Source organism: Antedon bifida, chromosome 3 (genome assembly GCF_963402885.1).
Source record: "Antedon bifida chromosome 3, ecAntBifi1.1, whole genome shotgun sequence".
NCBI classification, from domain to species: Eukaryota; Metazoa; Echinodermata; class Crinoidea; order Comatulida; family Antedonidae; genus Antedon; species Antedon bifida.
The window spans coordinates 29,652,540-29,665,582 of NC_136228.1; the positions used below are offsets into that span (position 1 = coordinate 29,652,540).

The window sequence follows — 13,043 nt, forward strand, 5'->3', positions numbered from 1 at the left end:
GGCCAAAACGGCCCTCTGTGTCGCGGAAGTTAGTTTCAAAAGATGTTTAAACTAAATAATGTATTAATTATACCAATTAGAATGGTATTATTTGAATAAACGCCCAACACCTCTCCAATAAAACATCATTTAGAATAATAATCCCCCCGCCCTCTAATAAATGCCCAGCCACATTTATTGTATTATATTATATAACATAATTATACTATTTTTAGCAGAATTCATCGGACTGTTATCTACAATTTACCAAGCATTTGTTATTCTTTTTTGCCACTTTTCATATCTATTAGAGGATTTTATTTGATTATAAATGTTACCATATTATAAAACTAAAACGTAACGTATCCCTCGAATAAGCAACTCCCTCAAATAAACTTCGCCTCCACACCTCCGCCCTATAAGGGCCCTACCAATCAATAAAAACTATACTTTAAAATGTTATTAATCATCTAAGACACTGTGAAACAGAGTAGGTTTTGTTTTACGAACATCGATTCAAGCACCATCAATAATGGTAACCGACCGAAAACATCCAAGCCAGAACGTCCTTCTAAAACCTTTTTTACCCGAGTCATTGTCATTCCGAGAACCATCGTCTATACTTCCTCTAGTCTTAGTAAATAACTAAACACGCTATGAATTCCCATTGGTTGCCAATTAGAAATTAGCCTACATTTTGTGATTCAACAGCTGCAGATATACCCGTTGGTCTACAGAAGTAAGTTTTCATTTACTGTTTCTCCCTTGACTAACATTCATTTTTTAATTACCCTGTAGAAACAATATACCATTCATCAAAACAAATCTACCCACATATACCACATCCTTCGTTAAAAGAAAGTACTTGTGATGTGAACTATTATAACTTTAAATTTCCTTTTTGACTATGAATTTGAATAATAAAGATCATATTTTTACTCTTACTCGGAGTACCCGAGTCTAGGACTCGCTCGCATCTTCTCCTCTTCCTCTTCTTCTTCTTCCATCTGGACACTATTGAGCCAACTTTCAAGTCCTACTAGTTCTTACGCGTCGGCATGCGTATACTAGGGTAATAGGTGAACAAAGCTATAGAGCGAAAATGTTCGTACTTCAAACGGATGCAGAACTATGACGTCATAAACATGGTACCAATCGAAAAAAGTGCGATTTATAAAGTACTACTCCTCCCTTATTCGTTGTTCCTAGGAGACGTAATGGTGCTGTGAGTACGTCGGTAGCTGTCGCCTTCTCCGTTTTTGTTTGGATCAAATTTGTTATGATTGTCGTACAATAGTTTGTGCTAGTTTGTATCATATTTTGATGTTTTTTGTTTGTGGATAACCTAATTTTGTGCGAGGTTTTGTTTACTCTCCGGATGACAATTTGAACCTAGGCGCCTATAGGTAGCCCTGTTGTGTTGGGAATACGTACGTAGTGAGCCTGCAGGTGGTGTGCTTGTCCGGTCCGTTACGGTCAATTAAGTGGAGCTCATACTTGACCTTGCGTCGGCCTAACATAAATCGGTCATTTCAACCTGAACGATGATTTGCTATACTCGAAATGAAATTTTACTTCTTTCTTCTACATGCGAGAGTAAAATACTGAACGATTTTTGCTGTAAAATGGAATATTTTGAATGGAAATGAATCTGATATATGGCAAGGAAAATGTGTCATTAAAAGCCGTAGATGTCAACTTCTTTCTTCTACATGCGAGAGTAAAATACTGAACGATTTTTGCTGTAAAACTCTAATAGAAAATGGAATATTTTGAATGGAAACGGATCTGATATATGGCAAGGAAAAGCCGTGGACGTCGCGGTGACCGTAAAATGAGGAAAACAATTGATACTTTGATTACACACCGTTCAGTTAGACTAAATAAATCAAGAAGCGTCAAACAATCTAACCTGATTCCAGTCAATCTTAGCTAATATTAATAAGATTAATAAAAAGGTGACGAAATTCCAGTTTCCCACTTTTCTATTTACGAATCCATGTTCTATTTGTAATAAAATGGTCCATGGAAGACCTTCAGGTAACACTGGAACATAATAACATCCAAGTTTGTACACTTGCGAAAACATGGTTTAATGGAGACAGACTATATTTGCAAGGTCAGTGACTATAATATTTTCTATAAGAGCCGCACAAATACCAGAGGAGGAGGTATAGCAACCTACGTCCACAACAGCATTCCTTTTGATCACGTTGATTTTATTACTGTTCCAGACGAACTAGAATGTGTTTGGGTCAAATTACAGCCTTATAAGCTTCCCCGTGAAGTTTCTGAAATATATGTGTACAAAGACCATCAACGTGACCTCTTAAAACATCTTAATCCGATTAAAAAGTCATTATTGCTGGGGATTTCAACAGTATCTCCCCTCTAATTAAACGTTGATTTCCACCAAGTTGTTAAAGATAAAACCAGAGGAAATTCTTGATCTCATAATATCGGACCTTAAAGATTTTTATATGACTCCTACAATTCAAGCCCCACTTAGAAAAAGTGATCACAATGTCATTATTTGGAAACCGCTGAACTCAATTAAGTGTAATGGTAAAATGGTTACAAATTGTTAAGCCTTGTACTGATTCGTCAATGAGAAGTTTCGGAAACTCGATTACCAAATTTGGCTGGTCGCAGGTCTATAGTATAAAAGATGTAGATGATAAAGTGAATATAATGAACAATACCCTTACCACCGCGTACAAAAAGTTTTTTCCTACCAAACATTTGCGAGTTTATTCTACCGATAGACCTTGGATTACACCATACATTAAGAAACTTATCAGGTATAGACAAACTGCTTTTAGAAAGAAAAAACATGAACGTTACAAAACACTTAGAAATAAGGTAATTTGGGAAATAAAGAAAGCTAAGGAGAAGTACTATCGTTATAAAGTAAAAACGCATAAGGTGAGCAATCCCCGTAAATGGTACGACAAAGTGAAGCAGATTTGTGGTAAACGTTAAGACAAACCAAGAATTAAATTTGATAATCCTTTACCGATCCCAGATTCCGTTGCCTCTAAACAAATTAATGAACACATCGCAAAAATTTGTCGTGAACTGGATCCTCTCAAACTTGGTGAATGGCCTACATACCTCCCTGCTGAAAGTCCACCGCCACAAAAGTCCAACAACAATTATTAAAAGTGCAGATTAATAAATCAGTTCCACCTGGAGAAATTCCACCAGTTATCATCAAGGAATTTGCACCCGAAATAGCAGAGCCCCTAACGCATATATTTAATTCTTCTAATCTTTGAAAGAGGGTATTGCTTGGAAACAAGCTACCTTTATACTGATACCAAAGAAAAAAGGTACAGTCAGTATTGAACAGATTAGACCGATCTCGCTTACGCCACTGTTTACTGATACTGATACTGATATTATTTTATTGTCCATAGTAATAATATAAATGGAAATTCATTTGAAACTGGCATGAAAAATATTTAAAAAACAAAGATATACTATACAAATTCAACTAAAAACACAAATATAAATTAAAAGCTAGGTTAAGTATAATACGTACAGATTAAAAGCTTTTATCATAAAATTACAAAGACATTAAAAATACAATATTAAAAAGGAGGAATTGCACAATGATACGTTAACACTACAGTTTCCTATCTTTATTGCCGTGAGTTTATCAAATGTATGACGTTGGCTATAAAGGCGTAACGGGATCGGTTTGTTCTTGTCTTAGGGACACAAAGCCTACCACTTCGGGATCGAATAAACTGATCATTTAGGGGATGACTGACATCACCCATTATACGCAAAGCAGCCTGTATTGATCTATCATTATATAATTCATCCAGGCAGATTGGCATATCGTCTATAAGTTTACCAGCTATTTTTACAATTTGATTTAGCCTTTTTTATCTTTCTTGAATAAATTACCATAGTTACAAATCAGAAAGTAAGATAATACACTTTGGATCATCGTCATATAAAACAACTTCATAATAGTGATATCAATATTGAGCGTTTTCATTTTTCGCAATATGTACATTCTTTGACATGCTTTACCAACTAATTTATCTGTGTTTGTCTTCCAGTTAAGTTTATGATCAATGATACATCCTAAATATTTGTATTCTTCTACCATTTTAATTTCTTCTCCATTTACAACTACTGGAATCAAAGGTTCACATTCTTTCCTATAATCAATTACAACTTCTTTAGTTTTAGTTGCATTTAATTTCAAGTTGTTTTCCTCACTCCACTTAAAGATGTATTGTCCCTCAAAATCATGAAAAATAAAGATTTTTAAAATCGGACTTTGAATAGGCCATTTTGCAGTTTTAATGAAGTTGTTCACTTCCATAAGAAAAAAAACGGGGGAAAAAATTACCCAAAAACTCATTGTCTTCCAGACAATTTGACCATTTTTTGCTTTTAATTACATTTTTCTCAGGTAAATAAATTTTTTTCAGACCCAATTTTTTGTGAGAGTGAATAACTATTATGTGACATTAAAATAACGTATTCAACAAAAAAATTTAAAAAAATATTTTTTTAGGGGGACAATATATCTTTAAGAAAATCGGTTATCATTTCCCTATAACTATTTTCATCTGCATTGGTAATATAGCCAGTCAAGACGGTATCGTCAGCATATTTAACTACCGAACACATCTTGGACTTGGATCTAAAACATGCAGTGAATAGAGAATACAGTACTGGCGAGATTACACACCCCTGTGGTATACCCACTTTTACAACTCTTTCATTTGACATAATATCGTTTAATTTTACAAATTGTGGTCTGGACTTAAGAAAGCTATATAGCTATTTTAAAGTATTTGCATTTATGTTCATATTATTCAACTTTCTAATAAGCAGTTCAGGCACTACAGTGTTAAATGCACTGGAAAAGTCAACATATAATGATCTGACATATGACCTATTTTTGTCTAAGTGACTATATATTCTGTTTATGTGAACTAACACAGCATCTTCCACGCTGCGGTTTTCTTGATAAGCAAATTGGAAGGGGTCGTGAAAAAGTTTAGTCATATCAAACAAATGTTTAATTAAAACTTTCTCAAAACATTTTATAACGTTTGATGTGATAGCAATTGGTCTGAAATCCTTCAGTTCCCTTGGTTTTTTTATTTTGGGTAGTGGGGATATCACTGAAGTTTTCCAGATTTTAGGAACAATACCATCATTTATACTTTGGTTAAATAGTAGAGTGAAAACAGGTGCAAGCTCAGTACTGCAGTATTTTAACACTCGACTTGGTATGCCATCAGGGCCTGTGCTCTTATTGGTTTTGGCTTTACTGAATATCTTTCTAACATTCATTTCAGTAATTAAACCAAATCTTTGAACATTTTCTAACTAAATGGTTAAATGAAGACCTATCTACCATTATAGATAAACAGCAGTTTGGTAATGTCAAAGGTATCAGCACGAGTCATTACCTTATTGTGCTCTTACACTACCTTCTTTCTGGACTGGAAAAACCTGGTCACAAAGCACGAATTCTTGCTGTAGATTTCAGCAAAGCTTTCGACCGTATTAGTCACCAGGTACTAATCAGTAAGATGATATCAATTGTTGTCAGGAAATCTATCATCCCGTGGTTCTGTAGCTTCTTAACTTGTAGAGAACAAGATAGGTGGCGCCAGTCGTTGGCAGCGGAGGGAGAAACATTTGTGCTTATTTTCCCCTTTATTTTATCGTTTTTGATGTTGCTTATTTACTTATTGGTGTCTCGTGAAGTGTTTACTGTGTTTTCTAGTATATTTGGTGTAACCGTGGATTTTTATGTCGGCCTTAATTTGACGTTTTTGATGTTTCCAGATTTACCTAATTGACTCCCATTCCTGATTAACAATGACCTTATAGTGCAATAATATATATATATGAAATTCGTAATTTAGATAGATAGGCCTACGGATGATTAATAATTTTGCTCGCAGTTTGTAAATTTGTAATTGTATATTCTTTATTTTTGTAATGCATTTATGTATATATATATATTTTTGTATTGGATGTTTGTGTAATTTTGCTGGTTTTTCGCATATATTTTATGTTAATGTTACTGGACGCAATTCAGTTTTGTACTGCCATGTCTTTGTTTTAATAAACCAGAATAAATAAATAAATAAATAAATAAATAGTATTGAGCTTACATTTGGCATGGGTATACCACAGGGACATGTCCTCAAAGCTATAGAGCCGGATTTTTTTATTTCAAACTGGATGCAGCCATATGACGTATCGAAGATGGTACCTTGATGCCAAACGATTTTCATCGTAATATGGCCGTGTTTGGTGTCATTTCAAAGGTCTTGACTTGAAAAATAAGAATATATACAGTAAAACCTATGATATTGTGGCGTCACTTCTGCTCCCGGAAATAGCAAAAAATAACTTTGAGATTTCATAATTTAACATAATTATGCCATTTCCTGTTATGTGACTTTTCAATATATGGCCGTTATTGGTAGTGAGGTTATTGATGTGTATGTGACGTTAGATCCCGTCTTATGACGTCATTACAGCTTCTTTTTCTTTACCCCGAGTATCGCAAATTCGTGCTTGTTCATCTTATAGAAGTTGCTTTTTTTAGAATTTTTATTTGCAGTGTAATACATTTTAATTACAGTTTATTGGTGTTTATTTCATGTTAAATACATAAACTAATATCCGTTAGAGAATGACCAAATTACATTTTTTTAAGGTGCTGAACAAGACGAAGTTACTATTAAGACGTTCTTTGAAGGATTTGATTACGAATATGATTTCCGTTCAGATGTAAAAACACCTAATGAATTATGGGAAATTATAAATGATGTTAAGACAAAAGTGGAAAGAAATAAAGAAAAGTATAAAAGTTTCTTCATCATAATATCCAGTCATGGAAAGGGAATCACATTAAGAAATGAGGTCGGAAGAGAACTCCCGGATGACGAAGGAAAGCCAATTGTTGTTGCAGTAAGGACATTTTTGCTATTATGAGTTGTACATCTATAAATAACGAAAAGAGTCCAATTAACTAGGCCTATAACCTAACAAATTGTTTATATTAAAATAATTGGGAGAATTAATGATTTTCTGGGAAACTTAGTTAAAATTTGTCAATCAAGGTCATGAATTGGGTAATACCAAACACCTTACTAACTAGATTCGGGTTAGCCTAATCAAATATATGTGAAAATGTTTAATCATGTTATTTTTAGGACAATATTCAACTGTTAGAACCAAACACTTTTGTGCGAGTTGATCAGATAGTTTCAAAGTTTAAAGATTTCATGACTGGTGAGTAGAGATAATACGATTTCTATATGATTCTTGTAAATAAATTGGTATGCAAATGAATGTTTACGAGTGCGACGGTACAAATAACTTCAAGAGGTGAAAGATCTTTTAATTTAGAAATTTCATTGTCGTTACTCAACAGAGCAAAATTACAACCGGAAATCATTTTTGTTGTTAAGGGTCTTCCATCGAAAAAGAATAGAAATACACCGGACTCTTGCGGGGAGCATGCACAAAGCATTGTCGTTATACTGTTGTTAATGGGTAGTGCTGTCCGGTCTTCCGTCGACAAAAGTAGGAATACACCGCGCTCGCGAGCGTAAAAATAGGGCACCACTTTTATCATGTGATCCACAATAGTCTAATCAAATGAAAATAATCTATTTACTGTAGGTTGAACTGATGTGTGCTATAAACAAATATGTGTAAATATTCAATAAAAATCTTCTTTTTATTGGATATTTATTGTTTATTTATTGTCTGTCACGAACTCCTATTACGTATGTTTCCGAGCGGTTGAAAACACTTTAGGAACTCCCTCGTGACATAAAAGTATAAACACAAAACTTTAACTTCTAAGAATCCCGTATGCGCTTTAAACAACAACTTCACAATAACTTTTACAATAAAAAATCCAACTCTCTTCAAAATATGCTTTCTTCCACTTACAATTGTCCTACATCCCCTTATATACAATTTGTTCACAACCTTCTAGATCATTCCTTATATATTTCTTATTCTATTGATTTTACAGTTTCTATAAATAGTATACTTCTGGAATGTACCTGATTGTTAATTATACATTGTTTTTTAATTTTATACATACCCTTATATTCTAGAATATTCATGATACTATATTACTGTATACAGTAAGTTAAGGAATGATAATTTATTACATTGTCCATAAATTCATCAATATTTTATAGGCTTAATTTTAATTTGGAAATTATGTGTGTCCAGAAAGTTCTTCGATTCCACTCGCCGTAAAATAATTCATAGTATTTAAAGTTGTTATCATTTATTCCCCAAGATTTCATGTACATTTTTATAACACTTTGACCATTGTTTTTGCTTCAAATTGTAATTATGAATCGTTAGAAACAACCAGTTCTCACACACAAGTTATGTTTCTTACTCTGCGCAATCTTAATATCTATTTAATAAATTCTTTTCAGATAAGCCAAAAGTATTGATGTTTCAAAACTGTAGAAATGTGCCAGGTGTGGAAAAGCTTGTCTCTGATTCCAAAGATTTTTGTTATTCTGGTACTATTCCACAGATTGCTGACATGGTAGTTATACATGACACAGGCAAAGGTACAGTATATAGTAATGTCACTTTCCTGTTAAAATACCAAAGGGAACATTTATTTATGCTAAACAAGAGCATGGGCACACAGTCCACACCCTATTTGACCCATCAAGTTACTTAGTTCTACCTCCTTAACATGTGCACCTTGTTGAACCCAAAAAAATGTGAAAATGCATCACCCACAAATGTAAAAAAAAAAACAAAAATCGGAAAACACACCCACAAATATAATAAAGAGCGCCAATGTGTGAAAACGCCCACAAATGTAAACCCAAACTAGAATTTAATTCGTCACTTTGACGAATTATTGGTGATCATTGTGATAAAAGATAATTTTACTGACATTTAATTTTTTAAATACATTAAAATATAAGCGCAAAACATTCCATCCTATGGTCTGATGCATATACGCTGCATAGTGCTGTCAAGTTCTGCTATTATGTGTCATATAGAATATATACAGTACCGATATATGTATATTGTATAGCATAGGTGAAATTACCCACATAATATGTTCTCATTTTTTGGTATGATGACGTTTTCATGAAGATGGCAATTTCGGAAGATACTCAATTCAATTCAATTTCATTTTATTTCGGAAATATCATCCATATTAATAAACTTATAAACCATAAAACTAAACTTAAGTATATAGAATGCTTCTCCATCTACAATACATTTTGGAGTTATGGAGCATATGTTTGCAAACACAAGCAACAAGGATGTTACCACTATTCAACATACGTTGCATGAAACTATAGGTGGATTTTCGCATGTACTCATTAAAGGATGGAACACCATGGTCAATAAACATTGCACTGGCACTACTACTTCTAGAGACATTAAGTATACGGCGCAGAGCATTATTGTAGCATAGGCCTACATTTAAGCTAAACAATTTGATACATGGAAGCGCGAATTTTAGGCGCGATGATATCATCAAAATGAAAATGGTGGCAACACTTATGAGAAAGATAATGTGTTGAGCAAGCACAAGCGAGATGTGCTCTGTTATAATTATGTGATTATTTATGACAAAAGAGAAAAAATCGTAATTTTAAATTCAGGTGCACATATGTTGACGTCATAACATGTTGTACGTCAAATTAATGTGTACATGAATTCATATCTACCTATACCTACCTGGATTTTGAGACATTACTGTGCCCCTCTTGACAAGAAGAATATTCTTCTTTGATAACGGGTGGTTAGATCAGTACTTTTTAGTCCGGTTTTAGATTGGTTTAGATGTTGAGATTCAATCACATTTTTCGCAAAGACTTCCAACAATTTATAGTTCTTATAGAGAATATATTCTGTCTTGCTTTCGATTTCACTTTTGGTTTCTCAATTTTTAGCTGATGAACACTCTACTCATCGTAAAAATTTACTGACATCTACTTTATTGATACTTCGCATCATTTTAAATATTTGAAGCATATCGGCCCGCTGGAACTCATTGGCTTCTAATAAGTTAAAACAAATCGGGGGTCACCGTGCATTCTGAGAAGCTATAATATAAGAGATTCAAAATAGGTATCTTTTTACACAAATTCGCATTAAATTTCCTATTGGAGAGCGCACGACTATTTAATTTTCATTTATAGTTAATGGAAATGAAAGCTATCACGTAGGTTATGAAGAACAAATTGCGTTATTTACGTGACGTGACCAAATTTAGAAACTGTAAGGAGCGGGGGAGTTCATTTGAGAGGGAGGCTTTTTATTTTGTTAATTGTAATAATATGGTAGGCCCTAACATTTCATAATAAAATAAATTCCCCTAGATACTGTATGAACAAATACAACATTTTTTAATTTGTTAAAATAAAACGGAAGTCGCGAAGTGATGACGAACCCGGAACTAACTTTACCGCCGACGGTTAAAAATCTACCGATGGCATTAGAAATTTTGTTTTAAAACCCTTAATAATACTTTTCTAAGACAGAAGACAGAAGAAGAAATATGGAACAATATCGTATAGGCCTGCTAAAATGGTGATTTAAATATACCTATGGCGGTACACATGGAACAACTAGGGTCAGTAACCGACACGGAGTAGGTGAGGCGCGTTTTACATTGTGTCTACCTATTTCAGAATTAAGCATAATTTATATATCGATGATGTTACGTGGTTATGAGTATGTGGTTTGATCTTGCCGAAAATGATCGCACTTGATATGGACGGCTAAAGTTTCGATCGCGATGTAATGTAAAATCCTGTGACGCAACACGGTGACTCGTGTCGTGTGCGTTACAAATTGGAAACCCCGGGCTTCGCTTATTTTTTCACTATTATATCGGCACAAATTTGACCCTCCAAAACAAAATTCCAATGCAACTTCCGGGGACCTAGAGGTAGGTCTATATTCCAAAACTTACTTCAATCCTACCCATGGTGGGGCTCAGGTAGCGGACTCGTTTATATTAGTTTTATTACGTTGGCTCAGCTGGCTTGTTGGGCCGCGGATCGGTCCCAGTAACCATGATCTTAAAGAGAGAAGGGCTAGGGTCCTTGAAAATTGTAATGAAATGTTGAAATTAATCTTAACCTTAAAGTGGGAAATTTGGATCTTGCTATACCCTATCATATGGATGAACTGCTATTCTTTGATTCTGATTAATTATTTCATAGCCTAAATATTCAACTATGTTGTGACCAATCTTTTTAATCACTACATTCATGGTATTAATTATTTTACAGTATTATAATTTTAAATTATACAATGCGCACTAGAAAAACATTTTCAAAAATATCATCACCTAACTAATCAAACTGTAATGTGACCTGATTTATGACCATCGATCTCATAGTTAAGGACTGCATTTTATGTTAAATTGTTAGTTTTTATCGCAAACGATTTTTTCGTCATCACAGATTTCCTCATCTTTATCGTTTCAAATTAATTCAATGTCAGTGTATCACCGGGCGGTTTAGAATTTATTTTGTGCCTGTGATGTTTATATAATAATACGCTGTTATAATTGATCAATTTTTAACTTTGACCCTTCATATCTACGTGAAATTCTGGTCTAGAAAAGTTAAATTTCAATTTGTCCCCTTTCGAGTGATGATTGATGCGCAAACATGTACGTTTTTGTGGGCATTATTATATTTTTGTGGGCGATGGTCATCGTTTTCACATTTGTGGTTGTTTTCACATTTGTGTGTGATGCGTTTTCACATTGGTTGGTGATACGGTTTCACATTTGTGTGTGATGCCTTTTCACATTGGTGGGTGATACGTTTTCACATTTGTGATTGTTTTCACATTTGTGGGTGATACGTTTTCACATTTGTGTGTAATGCGTCTTCACATTTGTGGGTGATGTGTTTTTACATATGTGGTGCTTCACATTTGTGGACGTTTCCGCATTATGGTTTCCACACACCACTTCCCAAAGCGTAGACCTAAACCAGCTTGGTCTCTTGCATGCATCTATGAAGCAATTCACAAATTAAGAGTAACTTTTTTCAGGTGGTAAAGGCTGGGTTGATAGAAATGGTGCTTGGATGTTCCAGTGCCTGTTTGTAGACTGTCGTCATATGTATGATAATGAACATTTCCTAGATGTTCTCACACAGATGAACCATATAGTTTCACGCCGTGAAGATCGTGATAAGTCTGGATTTATCGCTAATCAAATGCCTTGTTTCACGTCAACGTTTACGAAGTTCTTTTACTTATAATTTTAACTTCCTACTACGTTCTGTTCTATATAAGTTGTATTGTTTTTGGAAAATTAAAACAAAATAAAATGAAAAAGTATCTTCCTACTTACAAAGTAAAAAAAAAAATATTATTTCTATTAATTATTATTTAATGCTATTACCGATAACACAAGAATCTCCTGTTCGTCAATTTTACGTTCAAAGCACTGTATCGGAAGTACAGGGTCATAAGGTCACCGCCACTTACCACTTCACAGAGCCATTTGCACCCTCTCCAAACTAGGCTGGCTATTAATTACTATAGATGGCTCATGTCTCTGTACATGAATAATACATTAATAATACAAAATAATAGTAAAATTCAGTCTTTTCAAAACTAAAAATATACGATTTCTCTATGATGATCAACTACACAAATAAACTAGTTAATCATAGTAATTTTGCATTTGAAAACACTTTATTCAATCAAATATAGACCTAATAAAGGGCATAATAAACAAATAAAATATTAATTAAAAAAAAAAACTTAAAGAAAATATTGGAACAAAACATGGTATAAAATCCGCAAACTACATATTTGTATCCTTAGCACAAAGAAAATTGTAAATTTAGATTATCATTCCTGTTTTTTAGAGATTTTGTCCTGGCATGTCAATCAAAGATTTTGCCTTTCTAACATGTTGAGGGCGCGCTACTCCATGGCTCACCAGAGCCATATATTGAGAGAGTTACGACTTCGAATGGATTAGAAGCCATGTTTGTGTCCAACTATTCCTATGTAGCCTATGGAGT

At 33.8% G+C, this 13,043-nt stretch overlaps 1 protein-coding gene across 3 annotated transcripts in view; it reads left to right on the forward strand.

The window, feature by feature from the left end:
• The window catches only part of LOC144836919 (uncharacterized), a 36,462-nt gene extending 24,183 nt beyond the window's left edge, over nucleotides 1-12,279 (forward strand). For all 3 annotated transcript variants that reach the window (XM_078691855.1, XM_078691857.1, XM_078691856.1), the window contains 4 exons: nucleotides 6,689-6,942; nucleotides 7,188-7,266; nucleotides 8,442-8,582; nucleotides 12,058-12,279. In XM_078691855.1, coding sequence (XP_078547981.1) covers nucleotides 6,689-6,942; nucleotides 7,188-7,266; nucleotides 8,442-8,582; nucleotides 12,058-12,269 — 686 coding nt within the window. In that variant the 3' untranslated portion in view covers nucleotides 12,270-12,279. The remainder of the gene's footprint in view (nucleotides 1-6,688; nucleotides 6,943-7,187; nucleotides 7,267-8,441; nucleotides 8,583-12,057) is intronic.
• The last annotated feature ends 764 nt before the right edge of the window (nucleotides 12,280-13,043 follow it).